The sequence below is a fragment of the Lepidochelys olivacea genome, assembly GCF_965140295.1.
Source record: "Lepidochelys olivacea isolate rLepOli2 genome assembly, chromosome: 17".
In the NCBI taxonomy this organism is placed as follows: Eukaryota; Metazoa; Chordata; order Testudines; family Cheloniidae; genus Lepidochelys; species Lepidochelys olivacea.
Window position 1 is genome coordinate 12,721,153 of NC_140427.1, and position 27,751 is coordinate 12,748,903.

A 27,751-nucleotide genomic window follows, 5' to 3' on the forward strand; every position below is an offset into this window, starting at 1 on the left:
TATGAATACTATGATATAATTCTGTCAAGCTTTCAAATCTGCAGTTCATTCCGTTGCACCATCCAGCTTGCTAAAATACATTAATGGTGTACTTCCTTATATACTGTGAAGTTAATATTGAACTAAATAAAAGGTGCTAAAAATGGACATTTTTATATATCATTTTGTACTAATACACAAGGTGCCATGCACAGTTGAAACATTACTTTTTTAAACCTATTTACAATTCTACATATTTATTTTACACTATATCTTTCATCATTACAACTACAGAATAAATTCAGACCCTGGAACACTGGTACCTTTGAGTTTCTGCTAGAACTCCCAGCCTTGCATTATTCAAGAAGTACTGCTAATCTTTTTCTTCTTAAATTTAAATTAAACTCATTATTTAAAAACACATAAGTGCATGCCCAGAAGAAAGCTTTCAGGAAAAAGTTGTCAATGGACTAGTGTTGCTTAAAAATTACATTGGCTTTGTGTAGAAAATTTAAATTCAGTTCAAAAAAACAAAAAAGCCTAATAGAAACCTACTTTGACTAAAATAAATACAATTTATTACACTCTAAACAAAATAATTGTACCTTTAAAAATGTACTGATTTAAACTCATTTGATTTTTTTAGCCTCAAACTTATTCCCCTTTCCAAGCAGCAAATAGTAATAGGTGTGTAAGAATTCCTTTTGAAGTTAATACTTTCATGGTAAATTATCATCCAGCATAAACCTGAGGCTGCAATGGTGGGGGCAATTTATCATTCTCTACGTTTTCAGAGTCAATAGCTGCTAAGGGTTGATTTTTTGGTTTTATTTCCAATGGATATTTTTCAACAATATCTTGGACTTCCTTAGTAATTCCATCAGTCCAATCTATAAGGTCTTTCTCAAGCTTCTTGGCTTCACTGACAATTCTTTCCTGTCTCTCATTCAATTGAGATAGGAGGTCTAAGTTCTTATACATCTGTTTAACACCTAGGCACACATCTGATGACCAGTTTTCAGACTCTTGTTTCTTTGGAGACGTTTGGCCCGACATGTAGCGATCAAAATCCTCCTGGCTTAGATTTAAAGATTGAGCGTCCAGCTTTTCAATGAAGGCCACAGCACAGCACTACACACAGAACAGAGAGAGAGTGTCATTGCAGGGTACATGATGCAAGTCATAACCCAAAACAACAAGTGTTCTGCATTTTAATCGTGCTGTTATACAAACAATATGGTGGTTGGTTTAATGGTTCAATAGATCACCTGACAGCAAATTGCTGCTCTCCTGAAAAGCCTCTCAGCGTAGCCTGGTTAAAATAAGGCCGTTCACAAAAAATAAAAATAACTAACATTTTAAGAAACTGCAGAACACCATTCAGAGCAGGTCATCTTGGCTGTACAAAGCAATTGTGTGCTGACTGAATGAGGAAGCTCCATTGCAAACTATGGGGTCACTGCATTTTGAAAAAGAACAGTAAGTGAAAGAATGAAAAGACACAGTTGACAGCAGCACTCTATACTAGGTGCATTTGTTTTAGTTATGTACTGAGCATAATTTCATGCTACACCTCTAATCTGTTTCTGAAAAAGTAAATGGGAGGAATGCATCTCAGCTTGAAGCGTTCTCCTTCTGAAAGCATTATTTAGAACACACACTGAAGTATTTCATATTAAGAAAAAAATTCATTTTTCTTGTAGAATTGTTACATATGCAAATTCCAGGGTATCCAAATTCATAGTTTTGTTCAGCCAAACACACACACGCCGGCCCTGTTCTAGGGATACTTCCATAGGACTGTCCCTCTCTATCAATGGCTGGATCCTGCAGGCCTTTCACATGATGAAATCCTGCCAACTCAAATGGCAACCGAGCATGCACAAGCGCTGCATAATCGAGCCTCAGCAGATTTTGAATAGCTAGTAGTCAAGTCAACCTTCTCAAAACTGTTACAAGTTAATGGTTCTTCATCTGTTATATCTTTAATGCCTGAACCTTGAGGTTAACGTAAATCAAGTGGTAGCTGAACTTTCACTTTTCTTACATAATAAAAGCTTGCCCAGGTCTGCACGGGCAAAATACTGGTCAGAATCAAGGGCTTGAACTGGTTAAAGAAGTGGCTAGGAAACCAAGGCATTCTTAGGTTCACCTAACTTAGAAGGGTGGGGGGGGGGGGGAGAAGAAGAAATGAAAAGTGGAAGGGAGTGTACTGAACAGCAGTACACTGTTTCATAAGAATAGTTTCACATTATCTTGCGACTACATTTTCTGTTTCCTTCAGTATTAAGACATTCACCTTTGCTGGGAATGCCTTGATCAAACAGCAGATGATAGTATGGTATAGAGCTTCAACACTGTTCTTGAACTTACCAGGTTGGTAAAATAGTAGCCATCCTCTCCAGTCATTAACCTGCTTGGATTACAGAAGCGGGTTATATACTGGATGTTGGACTGCAGACGGGGTGGGTTTCCCTTCAAAACAATATAGATAAGTGTTGGTAAGAAGTCATCAGCAGAAGCTGGTTCGTTTTTTGTGATTTTTATAGCGTTGAAGATATGTTTGCTGCATTGGGTGATGCATGCTAATTTATCACGAGGGACACGTTTTGAATCCATTTCGATAATATCTGTAAAATAAAAACCCTATATAGTTAGATCTCCATTCATCAGAAGCCCACAAAAGTAAATCCATATGTAAAGGGTGACCCACTGGATTGCTATCAGATTGCACTATTTGTGTTTAATTTACTCCACTTGATACTGTATGAAAACTAAGTATTTATATGCCTCCCACTTCAACCTAGTTCCAGAGTAAACATTGTTGGGATTTATTCTCACAACACTTCCATGAGGTAAGGAAATATTATTCTCATTTTATAGGTGGGAAACTAGCCCAACATCACTCTACTAGTCTGTGGCAGATCCAAAAACTGAACCCATTTCCCAAAAAGCAGAACTAAGTTTTGTTTGATTTCAATAGTTGACAAAGTAAACAGTACAAATATTAGGATTCACAGAAGAATGACAACAGCTATGCTCCAAGGCCCTGATTCAGTATGGTTGCTAAGCATCTCAATTTTACCAATCTCAACCTTCTCAATGAGACTACTCTCATCCTTTAAGTTAAGCTTGGGTTTAAGTGCTTTGCTGAATTGGGGCCTAAGTGAGGCATATCTACCCCTTAAGATACCAGTGAACAAATGTGAGTTACAGAAGCAAATTTGTCCAAAGCGTTTCTGCAGAGGAATGAATTTATGTATACAATATTCAGGATTGTAGCCACTTGTTTAAAGCAAAAAATACAGTCTCTATGAAAAAGCAAGTGTTTATACTTTTTACTTCTTCAGATAGTTAATTTGGAGAAGATAAGCTAGTTTATAGTTCACAAACCCGTAATTGCTTTCACAACCATATCGGAGACCTCTGGAATTTCTTCATTAACAGGAACACACAGCATTTGTGGAGTAACCCAGTGTAAAGCCCTATCAAGAGAAACAAATGAAAACACACACCACCCCTAGCAATGAAGTCGTCTGAGGTCAGCGGCAAAGGTTAACAGTATGCTAACAGCTTCTTTAATTAAGCTATCATATAAGGAGCCTTCTGTTTGACAAGGCAAGCACTTCAACCCACTGAGGAAACTAGATTACTACCCAGAAAAACATTTATATTATAATTAATACGCTACAAGTGAGTGCATGATTATTTCAAATGAAATAACCCAGTGTAGTCATTTCTATTACCTTAACAAAAAGCTACAAAAGAATTAATCCAAAACATTGTCTTCAGTTAATAAATTAGTGCCACTCTTGCACCAGATTTCAGCATGCTAGTTTCGGCATGAATGGCAGACACCACTCATGCGATTTTGGACTTCTAGATTATTTCTCTTCAGAAATCCTTACCTGATTCTCTTTTGGACAACCAGATCCTTCTTCTCATCATCAGTTGTTTCAGGGCAGAACACATATTTATACAATCGAGTCATGATATATTTTTCAATCTGGTCCATTGCTTTCTCAACTTTTTCTGGGGAAACTGAAAGATACAAACCCATCCCCCAAACATAGTAAATTAGATGGTTTACGGACCCATAAGATTGTTTGTGAAGACTTAATGCCAGTTGGCCACAATAACCACTGAGTCAGCACAGGTATGAGTTATTCCCTTCTACTGCTCAAGTCAAATGTGAGTTAAACAATAGGTACCGATGTACTGAATCTAATGCTTTTCAGAAGTAAAGAATAATACAACAGTAAGGAGCAAGTGTGGATGCTCTGAGATAACCATATGTCTAGGCATATGAAGGCAAGGCATGAAGCTGAAGATCAAACAGGTTCCTAGCTCCAAAGAGGTTTAATATCTAGGTTAAAAAAAATTACTTAAACCCCTGAACAGACATGGTCCTTGACACAGTTTACAATGTGGAGACATTTAATATACTCTGCTTTCAATTTTGGAGTTTCTGCCTTTCAGGAACCAAAAGGAAAGTGGGCTTGTTTCAAGGGTCAGAATAGTCATGCCTGTACAGTCAGACCTGTACTGACTGTAGACATGCTCGAGAGACATAGAAGTGGACTGAAGTATTACTCTGCACTATGAATTTTAATTTTGGTTCTGCTGCTATGCATTTTATAGTATGAAATATCTGAGCTAGAGGCCTCATGAACTTACTATGCACTTCCATGCACATGTAACTACACCTAGAGGCAAGGCGGCTTAAAGTTTTTGAGAATAATCACAATAAGGTACGTGCCACTCAAAATACACTCCCTGGGATATTTCCCACTCCAAGAGTAGGGAATACACCAAATACTGGGTAAACAGACAGTTAGATTACATACAAATAATACAAGTTAAATTGCAGAACAGTTTAAAGAAAGATGAAAGCATAGGTATGAAAATTAGAAAATTAAAAAGGGACTGAATATACCAGTTTAAAAACAGCAACAATTAAGGGGTTTTTTTGGTTTTTGTTTTTAAGTTTTGGACCAACAAATGTTTTGTGAACTGAACTGTTACTTGGCAGGGTTTCTTTAAAATATTTAAATACCCTCTGACAATCAATTTAGATAGCAGAACTTTACAGAATCTTAAATATAGTGATGTTACTTGGAATAGCTCTAATTAGAGTGTTTACTACTAAAAAGTAACAATGTCACATGGGGACAGAGAGAGAAAGAGAGAGCACACGCATGAGAGATTCGGGAGATGCAAGTGGCCCAAACATTATACTGTTTCAATGGTAAGGTGTGAGAGAAAGAAGAGTCTGATACCTTTCCAACGGGTCTGTAATTTCTCCGCTACATTTTGATAGAAGTCCTGGGCACATTCAGATTGTTCCTCAATACTTAATTCCTAGGACAGAACACTGATCTTAAGTGAAAAAAAACAGCATGGTGCCATGCAAATGACATAGAAGTAGTCATGTACCTATTTTTTCATGGAAAATATCTAACAGCAGCAAGAGTTGTACAGAACACAGGACAAATTATCTTCTCCGTATTGTGATTTGAAGACTATATTTATTTGTTCTGCACAATACCACGAACCCGAATGGGTGGAATGATGGAGCTGTATTTAAAGTATGGGGCTAGGCATTGCAAGAGGCTTCCTGTGTGACCTGCAGAAAGTCACTTAATCTTTTCATGCTTCAATTTTCTCATTTGTAAAATGGAAAGAGTTTGTTAACCTAAGAGAGAAGTTGTGACACTTACTTTGTTAGTATTTTTAAAGCAATTTGAAATGGAGGCACTACAAAAGTGCCAAGTGCTGTTACTACTGACAATGGCACTTTGGAACACTACAAGATTAATTTCTAGTGTTGGACTATGATTCAGCAAGCCATTTCTATTCAGCAAAGCATTTAAGCACTTGTTTAGCTTTAAGCATGTCCTCAAGTCGCATTAAAGTCAATGGAACTTAAGCATGCGCTTACATGTTTTGTGTGCACAGAAAGAGCAACAAGTGCTGTAAGAAGGTAATAAGTATTACTTGGAGGGAAAACTTCATGACAGAACCATTTGCACAGGTAGTAATAGAGAAGCAGTCTTCCTCAGCTGCTGACCAATTCCTGGAGCTTCAGTGGTGTTTGTACATGAACGTGCAAGTACACAGGCAAACTGGCAACAGAAAGCTGAGGGTGGCCTCAGTTTTCAAAGGAGCAAACGCAATGACTTATATTTTGGAATGACAAAAGGAATAATTTTAACATTTTAAAGTTCCATGAGCCCTAAAAGCATTTTACACGCAACTTACTTTAAATATAAAATAAAGAGACAGGTTCACAAATCTTCTGATTTTCCTATGACTTATAAATGAGAGAAAGGGAGGGGGACTGTAATGAAAATGGTGACAATCTAAAATTCCAGTTAATTTTCAGGTTGCCATTTGTATTGCTATAGTTGAAGCAGAAGAAAATAGTATTAACAGTAGATACTCAATATTTAAAGCCCTTCATTTTAAAAAACAAAACAATTACCAAAAAATTCCCAGGTTTTATAAAAGCTATTGTTTTTATCATCAATTTTCCCCAAATTTTGGAGTACACAAAAATACTGATTATCTTGAGAAAAATCCAATAATGCATTTATGCTAATAAATTAGTCCAATGTAATGGAATATATGCAAACACGTGCTTGTGTAAGTGTGTGTACTGCTAATGTATAGTCCATGAAATAAACCACAGCATTAAACCGTGTTCACATTCGATACTCTTACTTTTCTCTGTCTGTTGCTTTTTCTGTCCTCCTGTCCCCCAATATTCACCCAGACATCTGTGAAGTTATTTTTTGCACCTTTTTTTAAACCTTTCAAATTTTATAACAAACACCAATACATTCTTGAGAAATTTCAAACAAAATTAAAACCAAAACGGAAGGGCCTTTTGAATGCTGGATCATTTCAACCCTAGGTGGCACCATAGCCACATCAATACTTCAGCGGAGGACTGACGGTTCAGCTTTTGCATAAAGGATTAAAAGCTTTTGTTTCTGCCTAAGTCCCTCGTTTTTAATGTGTCACTTATATAATGCATGTGATATACCAACCCTTTTGTGATGCATTGCTTCCAAAAACATTTTGCACTGCTTATAAATGTCTTGACCAGATTTTTGATAGGTCTTGAGAAACTCTATAAACTCCTTGGACGCTCGATCTGTCTCAATGCTGACCTGCCTGTTTATTGAAGGGCTAGGAGCCTTAGCTTCATGAATCTCTGCTGGGAAAATTAGAAACAATTAGAGATTAATTGTACTAATCAATTAATGTATCAGATTAAAAAAATTATAGAAGGACAAACCTAATTTAAACTTCTATACATAAAGATGAATTTTTCTCTTTTGAAGAGAACAGGATTAAATAGTGACATGTTGAACCATCACTAAATACAACTATATGAAACTGCTTATTAAGCTAACAGTCACAAATATTTAAAACCAGATTCTCATTTACATTAATGACCCTATACATTAATTTTGACAGTATAAAGGAGACAAAGTGGGTGCAAGTTACAGTTCCATGCTCACTTGAAAATCCCCTTATATTGCTAGAGCAGTGTTAGTGTAAATGAGAATCTGGCTTTAATGTTTGAATCAGAGCAAAAACACCAAATATGGTCCAGTTTTCTACATGGAACTCAACAACAGACGGGAAAAAACCTACCCCTTTTTTTAGTGGAATTTGTTCCAGTTGTGTATGCAAGTTTACAAAGCTGGAAATGTATACATTAACATGGGGCTTCCAAACATTTCTCTTCGGGAAACATGTACTTCAGAAAATATTGGTTGCACTTTACAAGACAGTCATACAAACTTGATAGGATCTTCTCTACCCAAGTTTAGCACACCCACCTCTCAGTTTGCCAGCCAACACTGTCAAAATGAATGATTGAATGCAAGATGATGTAAATGAACATGATGAAAAGCAAAAAGCAAAGAGAGAAAAAACATGAAAATATTCTTAATAAGCAGATTTTCAGCGCAAACAAACCCATTTATAACATGCAGAACAAGAGAATGCACTGTGTCAGTAGCCATACATGCAGGACTTTAAATAAGAGGAAAATAATTTGTCCATTAAGTTCATGTATTTCATTTGGTTTCTTATTCAATATGACTTTTTATAGGCTCAACACTATCTCAGATTCATCTCTCATTTTTAACTTCACATATTTCAATGGAATTGTACACCAGTGATGAATTTGAACAGCAATGTTTAAGAGAGAGACTCTTCAAGGGCTTCTCACTTAGCAATATAGTCTTCTCTTGATAGAAATCAGTATAGACCGGGGGTGGCCAACCAGAGCCTGAGGAGCCAGAATTTACCAACGTACATTGCCAAAGAGCCTCAGTAATACGTCAGCAGGCCCCCATTAGCTCCCCCCTCCAGCCCCCAGTGACTCCCTTCCGCCGGCAGCCCCAACGATCAGGCACCTCCTACTCCTCCCCATGCCTCTTGCCTGCCACACTGCTGTTTTGCGAGAGCTGCAGGCTCGGGGGGGAGGAAGGAGGGTATGGCAGGCTCGGGGAAGGGGCAGGGGCCTTGGGGAAAGGGGTGGAGTGGGGGCAGGGCCTGGGGTTGAGCAGTGAGTGCCCCCCCAGCATATTGGAAAGTTAGCATCTATAGCTCCAGCCCTGGAGTCAGCGCCTATGCAAGGAACCACATATTAACCTCTGAAGAGACGCATGCAGCTCCGGAGCTGCAGGCTGGCCACCCCCGGTATGGACACTATTAGCAGTAATGCAGTTACAGTAACTCCTCACTTAACGTCATCCCAGTTAACGTTGTTACATCACTGATCAATTAGGGAACGTGCTTATTTAAAGTTGCATAATGCTCCCTTATAATGTTGTTTGGCAGCAGCCTGCTTTGTCCCTGCTTGCAGGAAGAGCAGCCCATTGGAGCTGGCGGTGGGGGGCTTGGAACCAGGGTGGGCCGGCAGCCGCCCCATCAGCTCCCCTAACTTCCCTGTGCAGCAGCCGCCCAGTAGGCTATCAATAGCCAGACAGTTCAGCTGTCCCTCCTTCCACTGCCGTGTACTGCTCCCCCAGCCTCCTGCTTACTGTGCAGGGGGTGGGGAGAGAGGGGTGCTAATGTCAGGATGTCCCATCCCCCCACTCCTTTACCCCATCTCCACAGAATGGGGGGGTGGGGGGAGAGACACGACACCACAGGGCTCAGGATGGAGGGAGCAGCTGCTGTCTCAACTTTTTGATCTACTTAAAACGCCAGTGTACCTAGAGTGGGGTCAGCATACTTCATGGGGCAATGCATCTCTCTCTCTCACACACATGCTGTCTCTCCTCCTTCCATTCCTGCTGCCTTATAGAGTGTGAGGCTACATTAACAATGTGTTAACTCTTGAGGGCTCAGCCGAGTGCTAGATCATCATTTAGCAGTAAGGCATTCCCTGGGAAATATCCCACCCTCTGACTTCACCACCTCAGCCATGCTTCACTATCATCATTGCTGTGCACAGTATTGAATTGTTTGTTTAAAGCTTATACTGTGTATATGTAAAATTTCCATGGACCCGAACCCACCCCCCATTTACATTAATTCTTGTGGGGAACCTGGATTTGCTTAACATCGTTTTGCTTAAAGTAGCATTTTTCAGGAACATAACTACAACATTAAACAAGGAGTTACTGTACCGGTGTGTGTTAAAATTTTACTCCTTATAAGCCATATAAATAGAAATATTTGAATTCTATCAGTTAAGATCAATATTGCTAAAGCAAATCCATTCATTTCTATTTATACCCAAAGGTTGTTCTTTAAGTATAAAAAGGAATTTTAAAAAATTCTGAAGATTCAAAGCAGTATTCAAGATTGAGTCTACATAGTAATTTGAATACTACTTAAATGCAATCTAGTAGACTACCATAACAGAGTAAATAATTTACTAAATTTAGTATGACATAACTAGTTGGTTACAAATATGCACTTTATAAGATACAATTAAAAAGAAAAAAAGCAATAATTTTGAAAAAGTATTCGCTCTAAATTATATCAAATAATCTTATGATATATTTTAATTCACCATTAAATCAATGTGGAGTATTAGCTAATTGGCTTCCTTCAATATTCAAATTTATCAGCATGAAGTTTTATCATCCATCTATTCTTATGACATTTGGCTGATTAGATATCCATAAAAATGGCACCCTCATTCTGCTATTTCTAGTTTTTGTTTAACGACTACAAAAGCTCAGTTTAGAAAGCTTCATCTGAGACACTTTTAGCTTAGTAAAGGTAAAATATTAATAGCCTCCATCTAGATACAGTTACTACAGACATGGCTACAAAATTTGAGCGCTGTTTTCATTTGCTCTCTAGTTTAAAATAACTTCACTCTTTAATAGTTACAGCACCCAAATTTGTAATGATTTAATATGAATCAGGGAGGTTGCAATTTTATTTGCTACTACTCTCTACACAGAAATTTTGGCTTAAGACATGTGAAGCAGCATACTGTGTATTGCTCACTACATTCTGTAAGATATGTAATTTCAGTTATATACCTTACTGCACTTATTCCATAGTAAGTGAGCATGCATATTTACTGATAATTTAATCACAGAAAAGGAATAAAGCCCATTTGAGCAGGTTAGGAAGAGCCTGCAAGAGGAGCTATATCAACACAATACAAAGAACAGAAGTGTGGGGATTTAAGGATAATTTTTACAAGGAGGATAATCATCATCTACATGAATATCTCCTTTTTCTTTCATTTCTATGTGGCGTTTGGGTGCCCCAGCAGAACATTAGCATTCCAGCTGCTTCACACTATGGTTGTGCCATTACTTGGACTAAAGTCAATGAATAAGAATATGAAAAAAAAGTATTTTCTAGTACTTCCCCCCCAAAAATTCCCTTAACATGTGTATATACCCGATATATTCTGTAAAATAAAGACACTTTGCAATTTAGAATTTCTTTAGAGACCAGAACATCAGAATGCCAAACATGCTATAGGTAAGATTTTGGACAAGATCCTAAAGCAGTTACTTGGTCAATTTTGCTATTATTCAACTCAGATTATAAAAATGTCGCTTCTCTCATAACATAAAATTGCTTTCCCCTGATTTATGTAACTATGTCCTGAAGACACATTTTGAGAATGTACTGGGTATAATTCAAGCAAATTTACACAAACTAAAGTCCCATTTCTAGCATAGTTATTTTTAGTGCAGCATTTTAGAGGCTTTTTTTTAAAAATAAAGATGAAGCAGCACGGATTCATTCACTATTTTTAAAAAGTGGAAATTTGTCTTCTTTCATAGTTTGATTCCTGAAGTATTGTGCAACGAAACAAATCTCTTCTAAGAAATTTGAGTTTCATTTTTTTCCCCTAAAGGCAACTTGTTGGTTCAAAGTTCATATATCATAAACCAGCGTTAGAATGTACATAATGATTTCAAAGCATTGCCTTTCTTGTCGTCATCATATTCAATGGCCTAAGTTATAGCTGGCACAACCCTAGTTTGGATTTTGCAAAGCCCAACTAAATAAGCTTACTAGAACAAGCAGACAGCTCTCCAAGCTGTGCTGTGTTACCTTCAGTAGGGGAAGCCAGCTCCCAGGAGGGAGTAAAAATCTCCTTCAAGTCCCTGAGAATGTTATCAGCATTTCGTTCCCTCCCAAGCTGTCCTTGCTTAAGGTTTCTCTCTTGAGCCACTGGAATAAATGCAAAAGCAAGCAAGACACCAACAGCAAGAGTGTCAAGTGGTAAGGAGAATAGGACCCCCCCCCAAAAAAAGGGGGAGGGGAAGAACATGGGAATGAGAAGAATGAATGTTACTATTCTGGATCAGGGACAAGGAGTTAAGACATCAGTGATTTGAGATGCTTTTGTGTTTAACCAGGTGGCATTCATGCACTGAGAGGCAGACACTCCAAAATGAAGGCAAAGTATATTTAATTTCTTATCGCAAGGAAATATGCAGTGTGTCTACAAAACTGGAGACCCAGCAATGTCACCTTTCCATTATAGGAAAATATACTCCATGCTTTTTGGAGTTCCTCCTCAAGAGTCAAGTTCTCTATCAGCCATTTACTACCCAAGCCAAAGTGCATAATTACAAAATTAGTTTCTTTTTTTAAGTTATTGCTATGCAAAGACAATGATGCAATTTTTCTTCTTCTCTTTCAACAGACTCTACAATGGATAACAAATATTTAGTGAAGAACAAACTTTGTATTCCTCCTGAAACTCCCTTTTTGTTTTTTTTAAAACAATGTTTATTCACGTTATTTTCCTTGAGGATACACGGGTTACACAATCTTGGTTTTCCTTACAAAATTATCTGAAGTCTTCAGAACACGTGTTGCTTACTGCTTCAAAAGTGCATTTCCACAACATTTAGACATCTGTTTATTGAATATTACTAAAACTCAGGGCCCTATAATCTATTATTATTCATAGAGTATTCCCCTACAATTCCTAAACCATACAGTCATCACACTGAAAATGTGGCTGATTCTTGGTTCCAACAAAAACCCGTCTCACAGAAGTCACAGGGCCCTTCCACCCAGCTATTTACAATAAAGTTGTGATAGAACTTCCAGCTGGACGCATTTTTGATGAATAAGGTTCCTGAAAGCTTTCTCCCTTAACATGAGTTGAAGTCATTCCACTTTCAACATTATTTCTAAACTGTATATTGTCCACTAATTTAAAAACTTATGTTTCTGAAAAAAAAAAAAACCTTATATATAGTCAAAAAGATACCCATGTCCATATGCATCTTTATTGAAAAGATTTTGAGGAGAGCTTGCCAGAAACAATTGTTACTCCAGCCATTTCAAACATATGCTTCATTCAGTCCCTGCATTTAGCCTATTTTGTAAAGTTTAGTCTTAAACTGAATTTTCTATTAGTCTGGCTGTTGTAAACATTAAGCACATATTGCTAACATAAAGGTCATTTTGTTAAATGATTTGAAAGTCACTTTTAATAAGGCTAATTCTTAAAACAACTGTTTGGGTGAAGAGACTGTTGTCCTGTGTAAGAAGGAATTTATTACACTGGTTGACCAATATGTACATTTCCTTGTTACACCTCTACTGGAGCCGACATTCGTCAAGGTGCTTGCTTTAAAGTGTATCATAGCTGTTCCCTGCAAGTGCTGATCATGGTTTGCTTTTGCTCTGATAAAGTAAATCACTTTGCTTGAAGTGTACCATGGTATCATCTATGGTTACCTTTTATGACTCCTGGCAGTTAACTAGTAACTTTATTTACATCATTACAACATTAGGGCTTCTGGGTTTTTTTAAGGTTTGTTTCATTTTTTGGGATTTTTAGCAATTTTTGACTTTTATGTACATGTACAAAAATCAGGGTTTTTCAGAGCTCTCTTGCATATACTGTAATGAGTAATAAGAAAAGGAGGACTTGTGGCACCTTAGAGACTAACAAATTTATTTGAGCATAAGCTTTTGTGAGCTACAGCTCACTATGCTCAAATAAATTTGTTAGTCTCTAAGGTGCCACAAGTACTCCTTTTCTTTTTGCGGATACAGACTAACACGGCTGCTATTCTGAAACCTGTAATGAGTAATGTAAATCATATGCATTACTCATTACAGTGTATACTACTGTAATCTTTGTAATGTTTCCCAATGTGTTTTAACATAGTTACGTTTCCAGCTGAGCTATCTTAAGGTGCAGTAGGGAATCTTTATTGTGCACCATCAGCATCTACATGGTTAGTGCATTTTAGAAATCACACTCCTGTACTCCGCATTACTGCTCTGTTTAGACAAGGCCTTAGATAAAAGTATGGGGGTTTTTTTTGTATCAGGAGTGTTTTATTCATGTTTATCAATTGAAACTGAAAATCAGAAGCCCTAATTAATACTTATAGGACTTCAGATGCTGCTCCATATAGTTTGTTACATAAAACATACGTAAAGAAGCCTCAGTTACATTTTATAGGATTATTCACAGTGATTTTAACTGACAAAGCAACCCAGAAAGAATACTAAGTTTCCTCATGCTCAATATAAAAAACACAAGAAGTTTAGCTGCAAACTTCCTTAGCACAGCTTTGTAGTTATAGGATCTTTTACAAACAGTGATACCAGGAGAAAATTCCATTTGCTTTGTTTCAGGGATATATTAACACAAGAAGTGGTGAAGGGAACAAAGATCTTCTGAACAGTTTCTAATGTCAGCACACTGGCCTTTATTGGGAATTGTCATAAGAATGGGTTATATAAAAAGTTTGGACAGATCAAGACACTTATGACTTGGCTGGCCTCAGCTTTGTTTGAATGAGAGTAGCATTGCTCTAATTTGTTAAGTGAACTTGCTTACAGCTGCTGCTGTACAGGACAAAAGGAATATTTTGAGCACAGGATGGGCTTAAATTGGAAGACAACAGATAAACAAAATGTGCTGCCAAAAGGCAATTAGAGAAAAAGTCCCTAATATCAGATAAAGTGACCTGGTCAAAGTATGCATGGTCAGTGGTAATAACCCAATTAGAAAAGAGAAACCACATGAAAATAGCACAGGTTGCAAAAGTCCTGCAAATTGAAGCTTACACATGCCTATTGTATGAATTACATAAGATACATAATATTGATGATACTTAATGGTGAGTGGGAAAAGAACTAATGAATATGTAATTGGATGTGTGTAAGTGTCTTAAAACGTGAGGGGACAGTTGGAGCTTCATTGGGGAAACCCACCATGAGTGACTTATAACCCAGGAGAAGGTAACTGGCCATTATCTTTTTCTGTATGTCTGTTGTATCTTGCTTTAATAGTGTAATTATTATTGCAAGAAAAGCTTTTCATTCAAATAAAGGTTTGAATTAATAAACTTAAGTGCCTTGGACGCAAGCGTGTGGCACCCTCACCCAGCGCCTTTAGGAAGACAGGTAACTCATTTTCTGTTAACTAGTCTAAGCTTCAGTTTGGACACCCAACTTGGCCAAATTACATGGAGTATATTGCAAAGAGAACCACTGCTCATTTAGACCAGTGGTTTTCAACCTGTGATTTCCAAAGGGGTCTATACCTCCATCCAAAATCTGTTAGGGGTCCACAAATGAAAAAAAGTTGAAAACCACTAATTTAGACTAATCCAAGACCAACAAAACTTGTTTTAAATTGAGTTAATCACAGACATGCACTGTCTACAGACCCTAGAATTTCAAGTCCCTTTCACAACTTATTTTAGTGGCAAATAGCTTGGGAAGACTTAAAACTATTCACACAGATAACTCTTGTCAATAGTGTAAAGTGATCCAGGAGTTCCATCAATACAGAGTCAGCCGTCACATCTGATGGTATTATTTCCCCTGTATGCTGATCAGAGGAACTACTAACAATTCAGTGGGAATTAAGGTTTTAGAGGCTTTATTTGGGCATACAGTTTGTAAAACAGCATGGTAGTTCTGGAAAACAATGGAGCAGATTCAAAACAGTAGTTTTATCAGTATTGTTTTTAACAGTGGCGATGACTCTGACCTTGTAATTATACAAGTATAGGATGGAGGTCCATATACAACGTAGTTATTGGCTTATATTTGGTAAACCATTATACACAGCCTTCTAAAAATCCATAAAGGATATATTATATAGTAATGGTTAAAGAAATGTAAGAATTACCCTTCTTAGCTCCTGTCCTGGAAGACGCACTGAAGAATTTCTTGACGGTTGTCACCTTGCGTGTCTTTTCATTGGTTTTCTTTTCCTCAAACTTGGAAAAGGTGAGCGACTGTGCCCCTTGTGTACTCTGACTACTAGCATAGGCTTCTTCCTCCTCACGCTGAAGTCTAAAATTAAAAGAATTTGGGACAGTGTAGCTAGTTAGCGCCAACAAAAAATTAATAAGCACTGTCAAATCCACTATCCTTTCTGCCCCCCAAGCCTGTTCCCAGACTCTTTTCTCCTCCCTCACCCCTCTATCAACTCTTCTTCCAAGCATCACTTCTTTGTCGTTATATAAATCTCTCCTTTCCTCACGGTCAACACAGTAAAAACATTTTTCCTTTCACCTTAATTGTAGCTCTTCAAGGCAGGGATTGTATTTACTATTTTAAACAAGTTAATCATAATCATAAAGAGCTTATCTGCTGCTTCAACATCCACAGTGAAAAGTTATCACTTATTAAAAGGATTTCTTACAGACCCAACACCATGGTACTTGGACAGTTACAAAAATACCACCACCCTTATTACCTGCCCCCTTTATTCCCTCCTGAAGAGGTTATAAATTTGTTTTCATCTATGTCAATCTTGGTGACAGATAGCGAACCGTGGCCACCGGGAGCTGCGGGTGGCCGTGCATACGGACAGTCGATGTAAACAAACTGTCTCACGGCCCGCCAGCGGATTACCCTGACGGGCCGCAGGTTGCCCACCACTGAGTTAGGGTATGTCTACATGAGATTTTTCTGAAGTTTTTTTTTTAGAACTTGATTAATTGATTGCCAGTTAACTTGAGTTAGCTAACAAGTGTCTACATTCTAGCCTGGACATTCCAAAAAAGTTTGAGATTTATTCCAGATTGAATTCTAGGATATGCCACAAATGTTCAATTGCTGGAACCAATGTTTGTGGAGTAGCAAATGCAAGTTAACTGGCAATCAACTAAAGTTTTAAAAAAAAAAAAACTTTAGTGTAGACAAACCCTTAATGACAGATGTGGCCACATTCTCCACTAGGTGAAACATGCAAGCAACCTTCAAAGGTAAACTTAAGCATTATAGTACTGCAGCCTGTAGGTAATGGAGGCATGGATAATTGTGGTGCAGTATGCATTGGAAATCACAGCTGGACATTTCCAGGCCAGCTGAAGATAGCAGAAGTTACTAAAATGCCATTTATTGAATGGGCATAAAGCAAAAACATCATCTCACCCATGATGTAAAAAACAAATCTTTGCTGCTAGGATTGACTACACATGAAATTTGATCTGGAATAAGGTAGGATGTGCATTTAAAACAGATTAACTATTTCTGATTATCTCCACGTGTGGATGCTCTTATTCCAGAATAAGAATGTCCACATGCGGAGTTAAACAGAAATAGCTAATCAGGAATAATTGCCTGGGGACACAAGCCTATATTAAAGAAACAAGATGTACTTTTGCCAATTTTGCTTATAAAGTAACGAAAGTACTTAAAACTGAAACTTCATATTAATTATTGGCTAAACCCAAGATGCTGCTGATCATGTTTCACAGTAGAGGAACTATAAATTTCAGTTAATGCTGAAAATGGTGGCATTTTTAATCCTTGCTACTGCCAGGACAAAAATATTAGCTGAGAAGTATAATCAACTGTAATTTAATCTAATCAGCATCTAAGAAAAAAAGACTGAAATAAAAGGAGTTTGTACACTGCCAAGGATTAGTCATGGAATTCCAGACTTTATCATGTAGATTATGCAGAATATTTATTGGGGTTTTGTTTTGTTGTCCTTAGTTACCACATAGCAATGCTCTTCTGAAGTGTTTTTTATGCAAAAATGTCACAAATGACAAATTTCTTCCTCGAGATCAGAAATTTGATTCGGTCTCCTCCTGCAAAGCCCACAGCTGGCAACTGAAGGCAAGAAGGGTAAAAAGAACTATAAAATAAAAGATGGCCATACTGTTTGGCAAAGCCATCTGACTGCAAGGGATGAAGGAATAAAGAGGCATCTTTACCGCTCTGCCAGCTCCCAGTCATCCTGAATCTGCTTCTGCCTGGCCTTATGGTACTCTTCTCTCCAGCACTTGGAGCAGAAGCCCTGCCAAGCAGGGTTTCCATAGTAACCACATCCTTTCTTGCACAGTAGTTCTGACTGATCAACGTGAATTCCTCTGCGTTCAGACTTTAGGCTCATTTCTTCCTGTTTAAAGAACTGAAGAGAAACTTGTTGACAGACAGTTAAAGAAATCCAATGAAAATACTTTGATAAAGAAATGTAAATATTTTGAAGAGTCCATTTGTCTTACAGAGAGAAGCTATCCTCTCTCGAATTATTCGATAATTCAAGTAGTAAAAACACAAAGGCTAGAGGATCCAGGGCAATTTTCACTAGTTAGAACACCATCATTTGATGGTTATACAATCATACAGTACCAAAACAGTCACAGGATGAATGTAAATGTGTACAGCTTTTGTCAATGTAAAGTGCTATGTACAGGTCAACTCTTAATACAGGAGGTCTGATTCTTCACTGTCTTGCACCTTGTGTAGTCATACAACTCTGAAAAAAACGTAAAAGGCTACCAAAGCAGAACACTCCACTCTCACCAGGGTAGTGTGTGGGTACGAGTGATTACACAACATGCCAGGCAGGAGAATGTCAAACATAGTAAAATACATGGCTCCTTAATGAACAGATACAGGATGTATTTGTATTTACTAGATTTGTATTTAGGATCTAACCATCTCTGAAGAAGTCAAACTAATGAGTAGGACCCTACCCCAAATTCACAGCCATGAAAAAGTATCACGGACCATGAAATCTGGTCTTTTGTGTGCTTTTACCCTATACTGTACAGATTTCATGGGGAGACCAGCATTTCTCAGATTGGGGGCCCTGAACCAAAAGAGAGTTAGGGGGGGAAGAGGGGCTTTGGTATTACCACCCTTACGTCTGCATGGCTGCCTTCAGAGCTGGGTGGCTGCTAACTGAGGGCCCAGCTCTGCAGGAAGCAACACAGAAGTAAGGGTGGCAATACCATACCGTGCCATCCTTCGTTCTGCGGTGCTGCTGGCGGTGGTTCTGCCTTCAGAGCTGGGCTCCTGACCAGCAGCCGCCGCTCTCCAGATTCCCAGCTCTGAAGGCAGCGTCACCGCCAGCAGCAGCAAAGAAGTAAGGATAGCAGTACCGCAACCTCCCCTACAATAACCTTGCAAACCCCCCTGCCTCTTTATGGGTTAGAACCCCTACAGTTACAACACAGTGAAATTTCAGATTTAAATAGCTGAAATCATGAAATTATAGGATTTTAAAAATTGTAGATTGCGAAACTGACCAAAATGGACCCTGAATTTGGTAGGGCCATGGTAATAAGACATGACAGATCCAATATTGTCAGCCATTTTAGCATGGAGGCAAGTAAGGCAATATTTCTGTTGAACAGATTTACAACCATCTAACACTGATCCAAGAATTTAATAAGCAACCAGATCCCTAGTTTCCTGATCATTTTTCTCATTTTTGTCTTCAACGAGTCTATACAACTGAGTAAGAATCAGTATTTGCACCAATGTCTCATAGTATTAGAGAGTCAGGTATTCATTATCTAGCAGTAGGTCTCAACTTTCAGAATTTTAAACTATTTGATGCAGTACCGAACAAGACAAATGAAACTACATTTACTGACCTAAGCCTCTGAATTGTTTGAAAATAATTAAATTTGACTCAAATACACAGATTGGAAATAAACTGTGTAAATGTCTTTACTCTTTTAGGACAGCTTGTCCCATGGACAGTTTCACAGTGATGGAGCAGTTAACTGCCAGATAGCTTCATTCTAATTTCAATTGCTTGGCTCCATTTATGACAAAACAAACAAATTCACTTATGACTCTAAACATAAGCAACTCAGCATTAAAGCACTATGCATATATTAATGTTAAAGCTTGGATTTGAACATCCTCCTACATACACACACCTCCACCCCAAAATATGTTTGACTATTGCAAGGGAACATGAAAAAGGAACTGGACCACACACAGCTGATATGGACTAGACTGAGTTAAATGCAAAAATGAAACTAGCATAGTGAAAAATATTTTTTCTTTAAAAATGGTTTTAGTTTAAGGTGTTATGGTGCTTTGTTTTGTTTTCTTGAACTGATTTTTAATTCAATAGTAGCCCTTAACTGGAAAGGGAAAAAGAACATGACAAAAGATCTTTCCATTTCCTCTGAAATTCACACATACAAGGGTTGTGGATAATAAAACATGTTTTAAGCTTGTTTGATTTTGCTCAATCAGCAACTAAAGTATCTAGAGAAACATAGTATTATTTCACTTCGGAAGAAATAAGAAACCAATTTATTCCCCCACATTACCATCCATGAACACAGTTTTATAGTATGGAAAGTGACACACACATTTTGTACCAGGTTAAAATGTATATAATAGACTATTTTTTTAGAAACTATGACAATGTTCGACATTTCCCAATGACTTAGGTAAGAGATTTTAAGAGACCTGATGCAGAAGAGAAACCAAACTACTTCAGCCCCACCAATCAATACCTCCCCCTCCCTCCCTGCACCTCCCAATCAGCTGTTTCTGGCATGCAATGGGGGGGGGGGGAGTGAGGGCACTGCAGGCTCCGAGGAGGGGGCAGGAAGGGGTGGAGTGGGGGCAGGGCCTGTGGCAGAGCCAGGGTTTGAGCAGTGAGCACCCCCGTCACACTGGAAAGCTGGCGCCTGTAGCTTCAGCCCCAGAGTTGGTGCCTAGACAAGGAGCTGCATGTTAACTTCTTAAGAGCCACAGGCTTTTCACACAGCATCAGCAACAGATTTATTTGAAAGTGACAATGTACACTTCAATTGCTTCCATCAATGCTGAGCTGACTGTCAATGGAAGGATCAGCTTGAAGAAAAATATGCCAATTTTGTAAGTTATTGGGAGCTTTAAGGAAGAGATTTTACATAGAATATTCTAACAACATGAATTCTATATCCATTCTATAAGACTGCCTTAACCATTATAGGAAATAAGCCATATATTTTTCAACTGTCATCTCAAATTATTACCTCCCCGACACACACACAATCACCTACATTCCATACTGTAACAAGAATAATATTTCAGTATTGTCCATTGACTATCTAGATATTTAAATTTCTTTGGCTAAAAAGAGCAGGATGGTGCTTGAGAGACACAATGAAGGAGGAATTTGGGGAAATAAGGGACGCAAATTGAAAGTGCCCACAGACACAAAACCCTCAAACCACTTATGAGCTTGCATCATTTCTTGCTTTATGAAAGGGCTTGCTTTTATATCCAAGTGATGCAGACCCTACCACAGCTTTCTGCAACTCTAAGTTCAGAGATACAGACAAATCTGGCTCCCTATATCGAAACAGACCTTTAACTGCTTTAAAAAGAAAAGAGAAAAGCCAGATACTAGGGCCAAGAAGATTTTTTTAGTGTGCTACAAATGCTCTTCTGTACATCAGAACAAAAAAAAACAGATTCTTTTCAATGTAAAAACTCAGCAACTTAGATTTGAAGTAGCTGAATGAATCCTTATTAAAGGAAGAAGTTCTAGACCGGGGGGAAGGACCAAAACAACTCCTTTCTGGAGTATGCCCGAACTATTCCTATCTTCCTCCTAGAGGGAAATGCAAGAAAAGGAAACCATAAGTTTATCTACAAAAAAGGAACAAAATAATGCAATTAAAATAAACTTCTGAATTAAGTCTGTTCAACAAACTAATTAAGTCAAGTTCCTCCAGATGTAGGCTCCAGACAACTATTGCTTGTGTGTAGTACATTCATTTAAATACAAAGAAAAGACCCTATCATAGAAGCACACTGGAGGATTGGAACTAAAATTTTTAAATGGAAATCTTGAAAAACAAAACAAAGGGATTTGACTATGTAATCCCAATAATGACCTGTTCTCAGGAGTATAGTAATCTGTACAAGTTTATGTACTACAGACAATAGTGATAGCTCAGTTATGCAGTTTATATTTGTGCATTATTTTGTTTATTTTGTTTTTGTAGATAAACTTATGGTTTCCTTTTCTTGCATTTCCCTCTAGGAGGAAGATAGGAATAGTTCGGGCACACTCCAGAAAGGAGGCATCCTCTGTGACCCAGTCATAGGCTGAATCCACTCCCTTCCGAACTTCCATACACAATACAGTTGAGAGATGTGACAAACAGGTGCCAGAGCACTAGGGGGAGGTGAATGGATTTACCTGGGAGTATAAAGATGAGGAAAGGGGCAGTGTTATGGTGCATTATAGCATATTTCTGTGCCCACCCCTTTGCTCAGAGGTGGGCAAACTAAGGTTCGCGGGACCATCCTGCCAGGCCTGTGAGCTCCCCGCCGGGGAGGCTAGCCCCTGGCCCCTCCCCAGCTGTCCCCTCTCTCCTGCAGCTTCAGCGGGAGGTGACGCTAGTGGTCTGGCTCGCTGCTCCTGCCGGGCAGCACAGCAGTGGCGTGGTTGGCTCTGGTAAGGCAACAGGGCTTTGTTGCTCTGAGCAGCATGGTAAGGGCGGGGTTGGATAAGGGGCAAAGGGTCCTGGGGGGCAGTCAGGGGACAGGGGGTGGTTGGATGGGCGAAGGTTTGGGGGGGGGAGGGCGGACAGAGGGCATTGGATAGGCGTGGGAGTCCCGGAAGGGAGTGGGGGGGCCCTGTCTGGGGGCAGGGGAGTCAAGGATCAGGGAGGGTTGAATAGGGGGTGGGGTCCCGGGGGGCAGTTAGGGGCGGGGCTGTGGCTAGGGCTCAGGGCAGTCAGGAGACGGGGGGGTTGGATAGGCGTGGAAGTCCCAGGGGTGCCTGTCTGGGGGCGTGGGTGTGGATAGGGGTTGGGGCAGTCAGGGGACAGGGAGGGGGTTGGATAGGGGGGTGGGGTCCCGGGAGGGGGTGGTCAGGGGACAAGGAGCGTTGTATGGGTTGGGGGTTCTGAGGGGGGCAGGAAGTGGGAGGGGAAAGAGGCCAGGCTGTTTGGGGAGGCACAGCCTCCCCTACCCGACCCTCCATACAGTTTCACAACCCCAATGTGGCCCTCGGGGCCAAAAAGTTTGCCCACCCCTGCCTTCAGACTCTGAAGTGTCTCAGGTTGGATGTCCAAACTTAGTGGACTCTTGAAAATATTGGTCTTAGAAATTAGCCAACTTTTGGACAGTTAAGTTATTTGTATGTCAAACCGAACTGATCAGCAACAGAGATACGAGGCTAGCTAGCTCACAGTAAAATAGGAAGTGCAACCAGAAGGACGACATGATTTTCTTGTCTTACTTTCTTTTAAAGAAAGTCTACGGTGATCAGTTTACGCATCTTAAACCTATCTCCACAAACATCTTCCATTAAAATCTTAATGGAACTGAACATGCAACCCTCAGATGAACACTGCTTCACAATACAATCGTGAGGATAATAATAAGAATGCACCTTGTAAAACAAACTTCATATGCTTGAATCTATACACTATCTTTATTTCTAGGAGACAAAGTGGGAGAACTCATACAGAAAAATTATAAAAGACCAAAAAAACCAATCACATCAACCACAGGTAAGCACTTTTCACAAAAGGATCATTCTTATTCCTGACCTCTTATTCCTCACCCCCAACTGAAACCTGCACAATACTTTTGAAAGATGAACCTGGAACTTAACTTCATTCTACTAGATACTAAAAATTATGGACTTAACAACACACTGGATTTATGGCTCATTACAACGTATAATCCACTAACCCTCCTTGTTCTATGACTGTAGAAGTGTTAACTGCCCACTTCATCTTGAATGGTTTCCTGCAGCGTGTTCACTCCTTATCTCTTCCACCTCTGTAGTGAGCTGTAGCTCATGAAAGCGTATGCTCTAATGAATTTGTTAGTCTCTAAGGTGCCACAAGTCCTCCTTTTCTGTATTTAGCTGTGACACTGAAAACCTTTCCAGACCTGAAGAATAGCTCAAAAACTTGTCTCTTTCACCAACAGAAGTTGGTCCAAGGTTCTCCAACCGGGGGGTCAGGGCACCTCAGGGGGTCACGAGGTTATTATATGGGGGGTTGCAAGCTGCCAACTTCCACCCCAAACCCCGCTTTGCCTCCAGCATTTATAATGGTATTAAATATATTAAAAAGTGTTTTTCACTGATAAGGGGGCTCACACTCAGAGGCTTGGTATGTGAAAGGGGTCACCAGTACAAAAGTCTGAGAACCACTGACTTAGTCTAATAAAAGATATTACCTCACCCAGCTTGTCTCTCTCATATCCTGGGACCAACAAGGCTACAACACCACAGCAAACAGCTTTATTTCTAAGTCAGTTACATAACATACAAGGCCAGCCTTAAACCCAAAAAGGGCCCCTCCCCCAATCACATGTGTATAAATCCCCGAGGCCATATTTGTCAGTCCTGTACAACAGGCACAGAAATAGCAGTGATCCTTCTCCTGGGAAATTGTACATCTTGTGCTAAGAATAAAGCTCTTTCAAGAGGAACAAGAGGCTATATTTTATCAGTTTTCATAGGGAACACAGATTGCAAAATATCTACAAACACACAGCACCAAACCCATGATGGAGCTACTAAAATTACCAGAACGACTACAAAAAATAATGCTGTGACCTCAGCCTTAATATAGTGTAAAGAAAGGGCACCTTCATCATCAAAATAGCATTTATCACGCATAATTTATTTAGTGTGCACATAAAAGACTAAGATTATGTAATGGCGTCCTTTTCAGCTATGTAATCAAAATAAATTGCAGAATACATCAGTGTTTACAAGGACTGAAGGCAAAATTGTGACTTCAGGGAAAACTGTTGTTTGTTAACTAACACATCCATACTAGGTCTAGAATTTATCATGTAAAAGTCATACAGTACTTCAGTCACATTTTCTGCCACCTCTCCTAGCCTTTTCCTCCCAAGAAGCAGAATAGGCAAATAAATTCATCCTCACAGCCAATGAAACTGATGACATTCCTATAATATACAACAGTATGTAAATTCTGTTTAGGGTCATCTTTGCATAGCAGAACAAAAACTAACCCAGAAATCTGGCAGAGTTAAGCAGAAATTAACACATATTATGAGCGCCTGGACTTCTGGGATAGCATCTGTACAAGTCAATGATGTAATTACTACAACACATGAAAAATGGTTCCTTAACATAAGCAATAACTGCACTTTGTGAAGGTTAAAGAAGTGACTTTGTAGGACTGCAGTAAATGTCAACAATGATATTTCAGTTACACAGGTTCAAACAAATGTTTCCTTTTTTTAAATATGTATGAAAGTCCAAAAAACCCAAACAGGCTAGTAGGAAAAGGTAAGTCATCCACTTTCATATTAAATTAGGCACACTAAGCGTATGCCAGCATTTATAATTTATGACCAACAGCAGTAAAATGCCATGTGACCCAACATGGTTATCATTTGACTCCTGAATCCCTCCCTTCCAGCTTTTATCCTCTATCTCCAGAAGCAAGCAAAGAGACTCAGAAGTATTCCTGAATTCCACCACATTCCTTCGCGACAATCCAGACTGCTCTTTCTATCAGACTGATCTGCCCAAGATCCAGATTATTATTATTATTATTTTAAGTCTAACCTCTATTATTCATGCTTTGGAATGAATTTCATGGTGGGCATTATTAATTCTTTTAATTAGAACTGGTCAAAAAATGTTTCAAAGGAAGTTTTTTGAACTCTTGAAGCAAAAACAAACATCAAGACTGCCCGATTGTCATGTTCTGGGTGCTAAGCATTAAACCTCAGAGCAGGATGAGAAGGGGAAGGTGAGGAAGACTGTATACATTTTGCCAAGATATCAGCTGAAGCTTTAAATTTTATTAGTGGAGGAATGACCGATTGATTCCACATCAGATTAGAAAGCTTTCAGGTAGGGCTCACCTCTAGTTCACAGCACACTTTCAACACCTGGGGCTTGATTACACTTGAAATGCTATAGTGTTGCAGCTGTGTAGCGCTTCAGCATAGCCACTGGGAAGGATTCTCCATCAGCATAGGAGAGGCAGTAGCTAGGTCAATGGAAGAATTCTTCTGTGGACCTAGCACTGGCTACCCTGGAGTTTAGGTTGGTTTATCTAGGCTGCTCAGAGGTATAGATTTTTCACACCCCTGAGCAACGTAGTTAAGCAGACCTAATTTTCTAGCATAGACCAGGCACAATCATGTACAAATCTACGAGATGGACCTCGGTGTCTTTACTGCAAAGTAAAGACTTCTTCCGAAGTCCAGTCTAATATAGAATGGCATCTCTGGATTTTAGCCATCGAGTTGTCCAACCTGCCCAGAGCAGATCTAAATGACACAGCGGTATCTGCCAGCAGCAGATTCACACTAACACTCACGTGAGTACAGCTGTACCAGTACAACTGTGATGGTGGATAACTTCGGAGGGGGAAAAAACACTGTATGTGAGGCTACAATGACACGCTCCCACATGAACCCATTCCCAAACAGAGCAAAGGCAACGAAAATGGAAATTTTCAAAAAGGAGAAAGGCGTCCATTAGAAAGCAAGCATTTCTTTGGCTGCGCCTGAGTGAAACAGTAATGTCATTATTACCAGTAGCGTCTTCAGAAGAGTGATTACGAACCTCAAGTAATTTTCTTTTAATTAAATGCCACAAGTCTTTATGAGACTGAAGTAACTAACCATTCTATTTTCAATCACTATTCAAATATTTATTCAATTCAGAACAGCAATCACTGAATTGAATGGCACATAAATTTCTTATAAGTCATGTAAGTGCTTAAATATTCATGATTCACACACTACTCTACAATAATCATTTAGGCATATAATTAGTATGTACTTGTAATAAACTAGGAACCAGTTTCCCCCATAGAAAAGGGAGGGACAAGATGACGTAAATATTTTCCATCCATGATTCTGTGAAAACAAATAACTTCAAAACAAGCTAACATCAACCCAATCATACAGTAACCACTTTGTTCAGAACCAGCACTTAATCCCCAAAACTTAATCAGCAACCAATTCACACTAAAAATATTAAGAAATTAGATACAAGTTTATTTTCTTGCATATTTACTATAGCCTATTAAATATATGTTCATTAGGAAGAGAGTCAAAAGATTTTAGTAAAATTGTTTTATCTTTTATTCAGAATTCAAACGACTGCTCAAACACTACTTTAAAGCAACAATGCCAGGTTAGAATATTGGTAACAACATGGAAATGAAACATCACAATAAGATTTCGTAACAATATTTGGCAAAGGAAGTTACATCCACTGTTTAGCATTTTTGGAATCCAATGTCCTGGTCACCAGGCTTTACAAGTTTTATAAATCTTAGTGAACATAATTCACTATTTGTTCCAACTCTAAAAAAGTAATTTAAATGTTATATGCAAGTAAAGCACCACCCTCAGCAGTGCTGACAGTGCAAACTAAAACCACAATTTAATTTGTCCACATGCCCACTGTCTGTATATCTTATTATGGAATCTCAGATCTTTCTCAGCTACCATCTTTAATGATAATATTTTATCCATCACAGGGGGCAATGAACATTGTGAATTAACAGATCACACCCAGGTGTCTATATCTTGACCCTGTGTGCCTCATACAGAAAAGGAGGCAAATAAAATCCCATGCAATATATACCTGAAAATTGCTTCCTGCTATGACTGAGAAGAAAGGAAACAAGTTATTCAGTATCACATTAAATATGCATTTTTAAATAAATTTTGATCCAAAAATCCAGATGGAAAGTAAGCTTTCTGAAGTATCAGTTATTCTATTCCACATATACATTATCAAAATGCTAGATCATTATGTTGCTTGCCTGCTTGAAGGCAGAGAGAAGCAGTTTTAAGGAGTTGACATCTGATATCCAATTCTTAGTGTAAACTTGCACCTGACTGAAGTGTTGTCAGTATCACAAGCGTGACTATATGTTACAGTCTGAGGACTTGTTTGGTCACAAGAAGTACATCAATGATATACAGAGAGACTAAGCATAACAGGAGTTTATGACAAATGGCAGCAAGAGAAAGGGGAAGCTAAGGAAGACTTACAGACTAGATTGTAATACAAATTGAAATAAATTTAAAATAA

General features: G+C 38.7%; 1 protein-coding gene across 3 annotated transcripts in view; it reads right to left on the minus strand.

Moving 5' to 3' along the window:
* Nucleotides 1-219: 219 nt before the first annotated feature.
* Nucleotides 220-27,751, minus strand: part of RABGEF1 (RAB guanine nucleotide exchange factor 1) — a 31,945-nt gene continuing 4,413 nt past the window's right edge. For 2 of the 3 annotated variants that reach the window (XM_084651349.1, XM_084651348.1), the window contains 8 exons: nt 17,652-17,848; nt 15,608-15,774; nt 7,032-7,201; nt 5,259-5,340; nt 3,888-4,020; nt 3,373-3,464; nt 2,353-2,609; nt 220-1,110 (listed from right to left, as the gene is read on the minus strand). In XM_084651349.1, coding sequence (XP_084507475.1) covers nt 712-1,110; nt 2,353-2,609; nt 3,373-3,464; nt 3,888-4,020; nt 5,259-5,340; nt 7,032-7,201; nt 15,608-15,774; nt 17,652-17,830 — 1,479 coding nt within the window. In that variant the 5' untranslated portion in view covers nt 17,831-17,848 and the 3' untranslated portion in view covers nt 220-711. The remainder of the gene's footprint in view (nt 1,111-2,352; nt 2,610-3,372; nt 3,465-3,887; nt 4,021-5,258; nt 5,341-7,031; nt 7,202-15,607; nt 15,775-17,651; nt 17,849-27,751) is intronic. The other variant, XM_084651350.1, reaches the window with a different exon arrangement.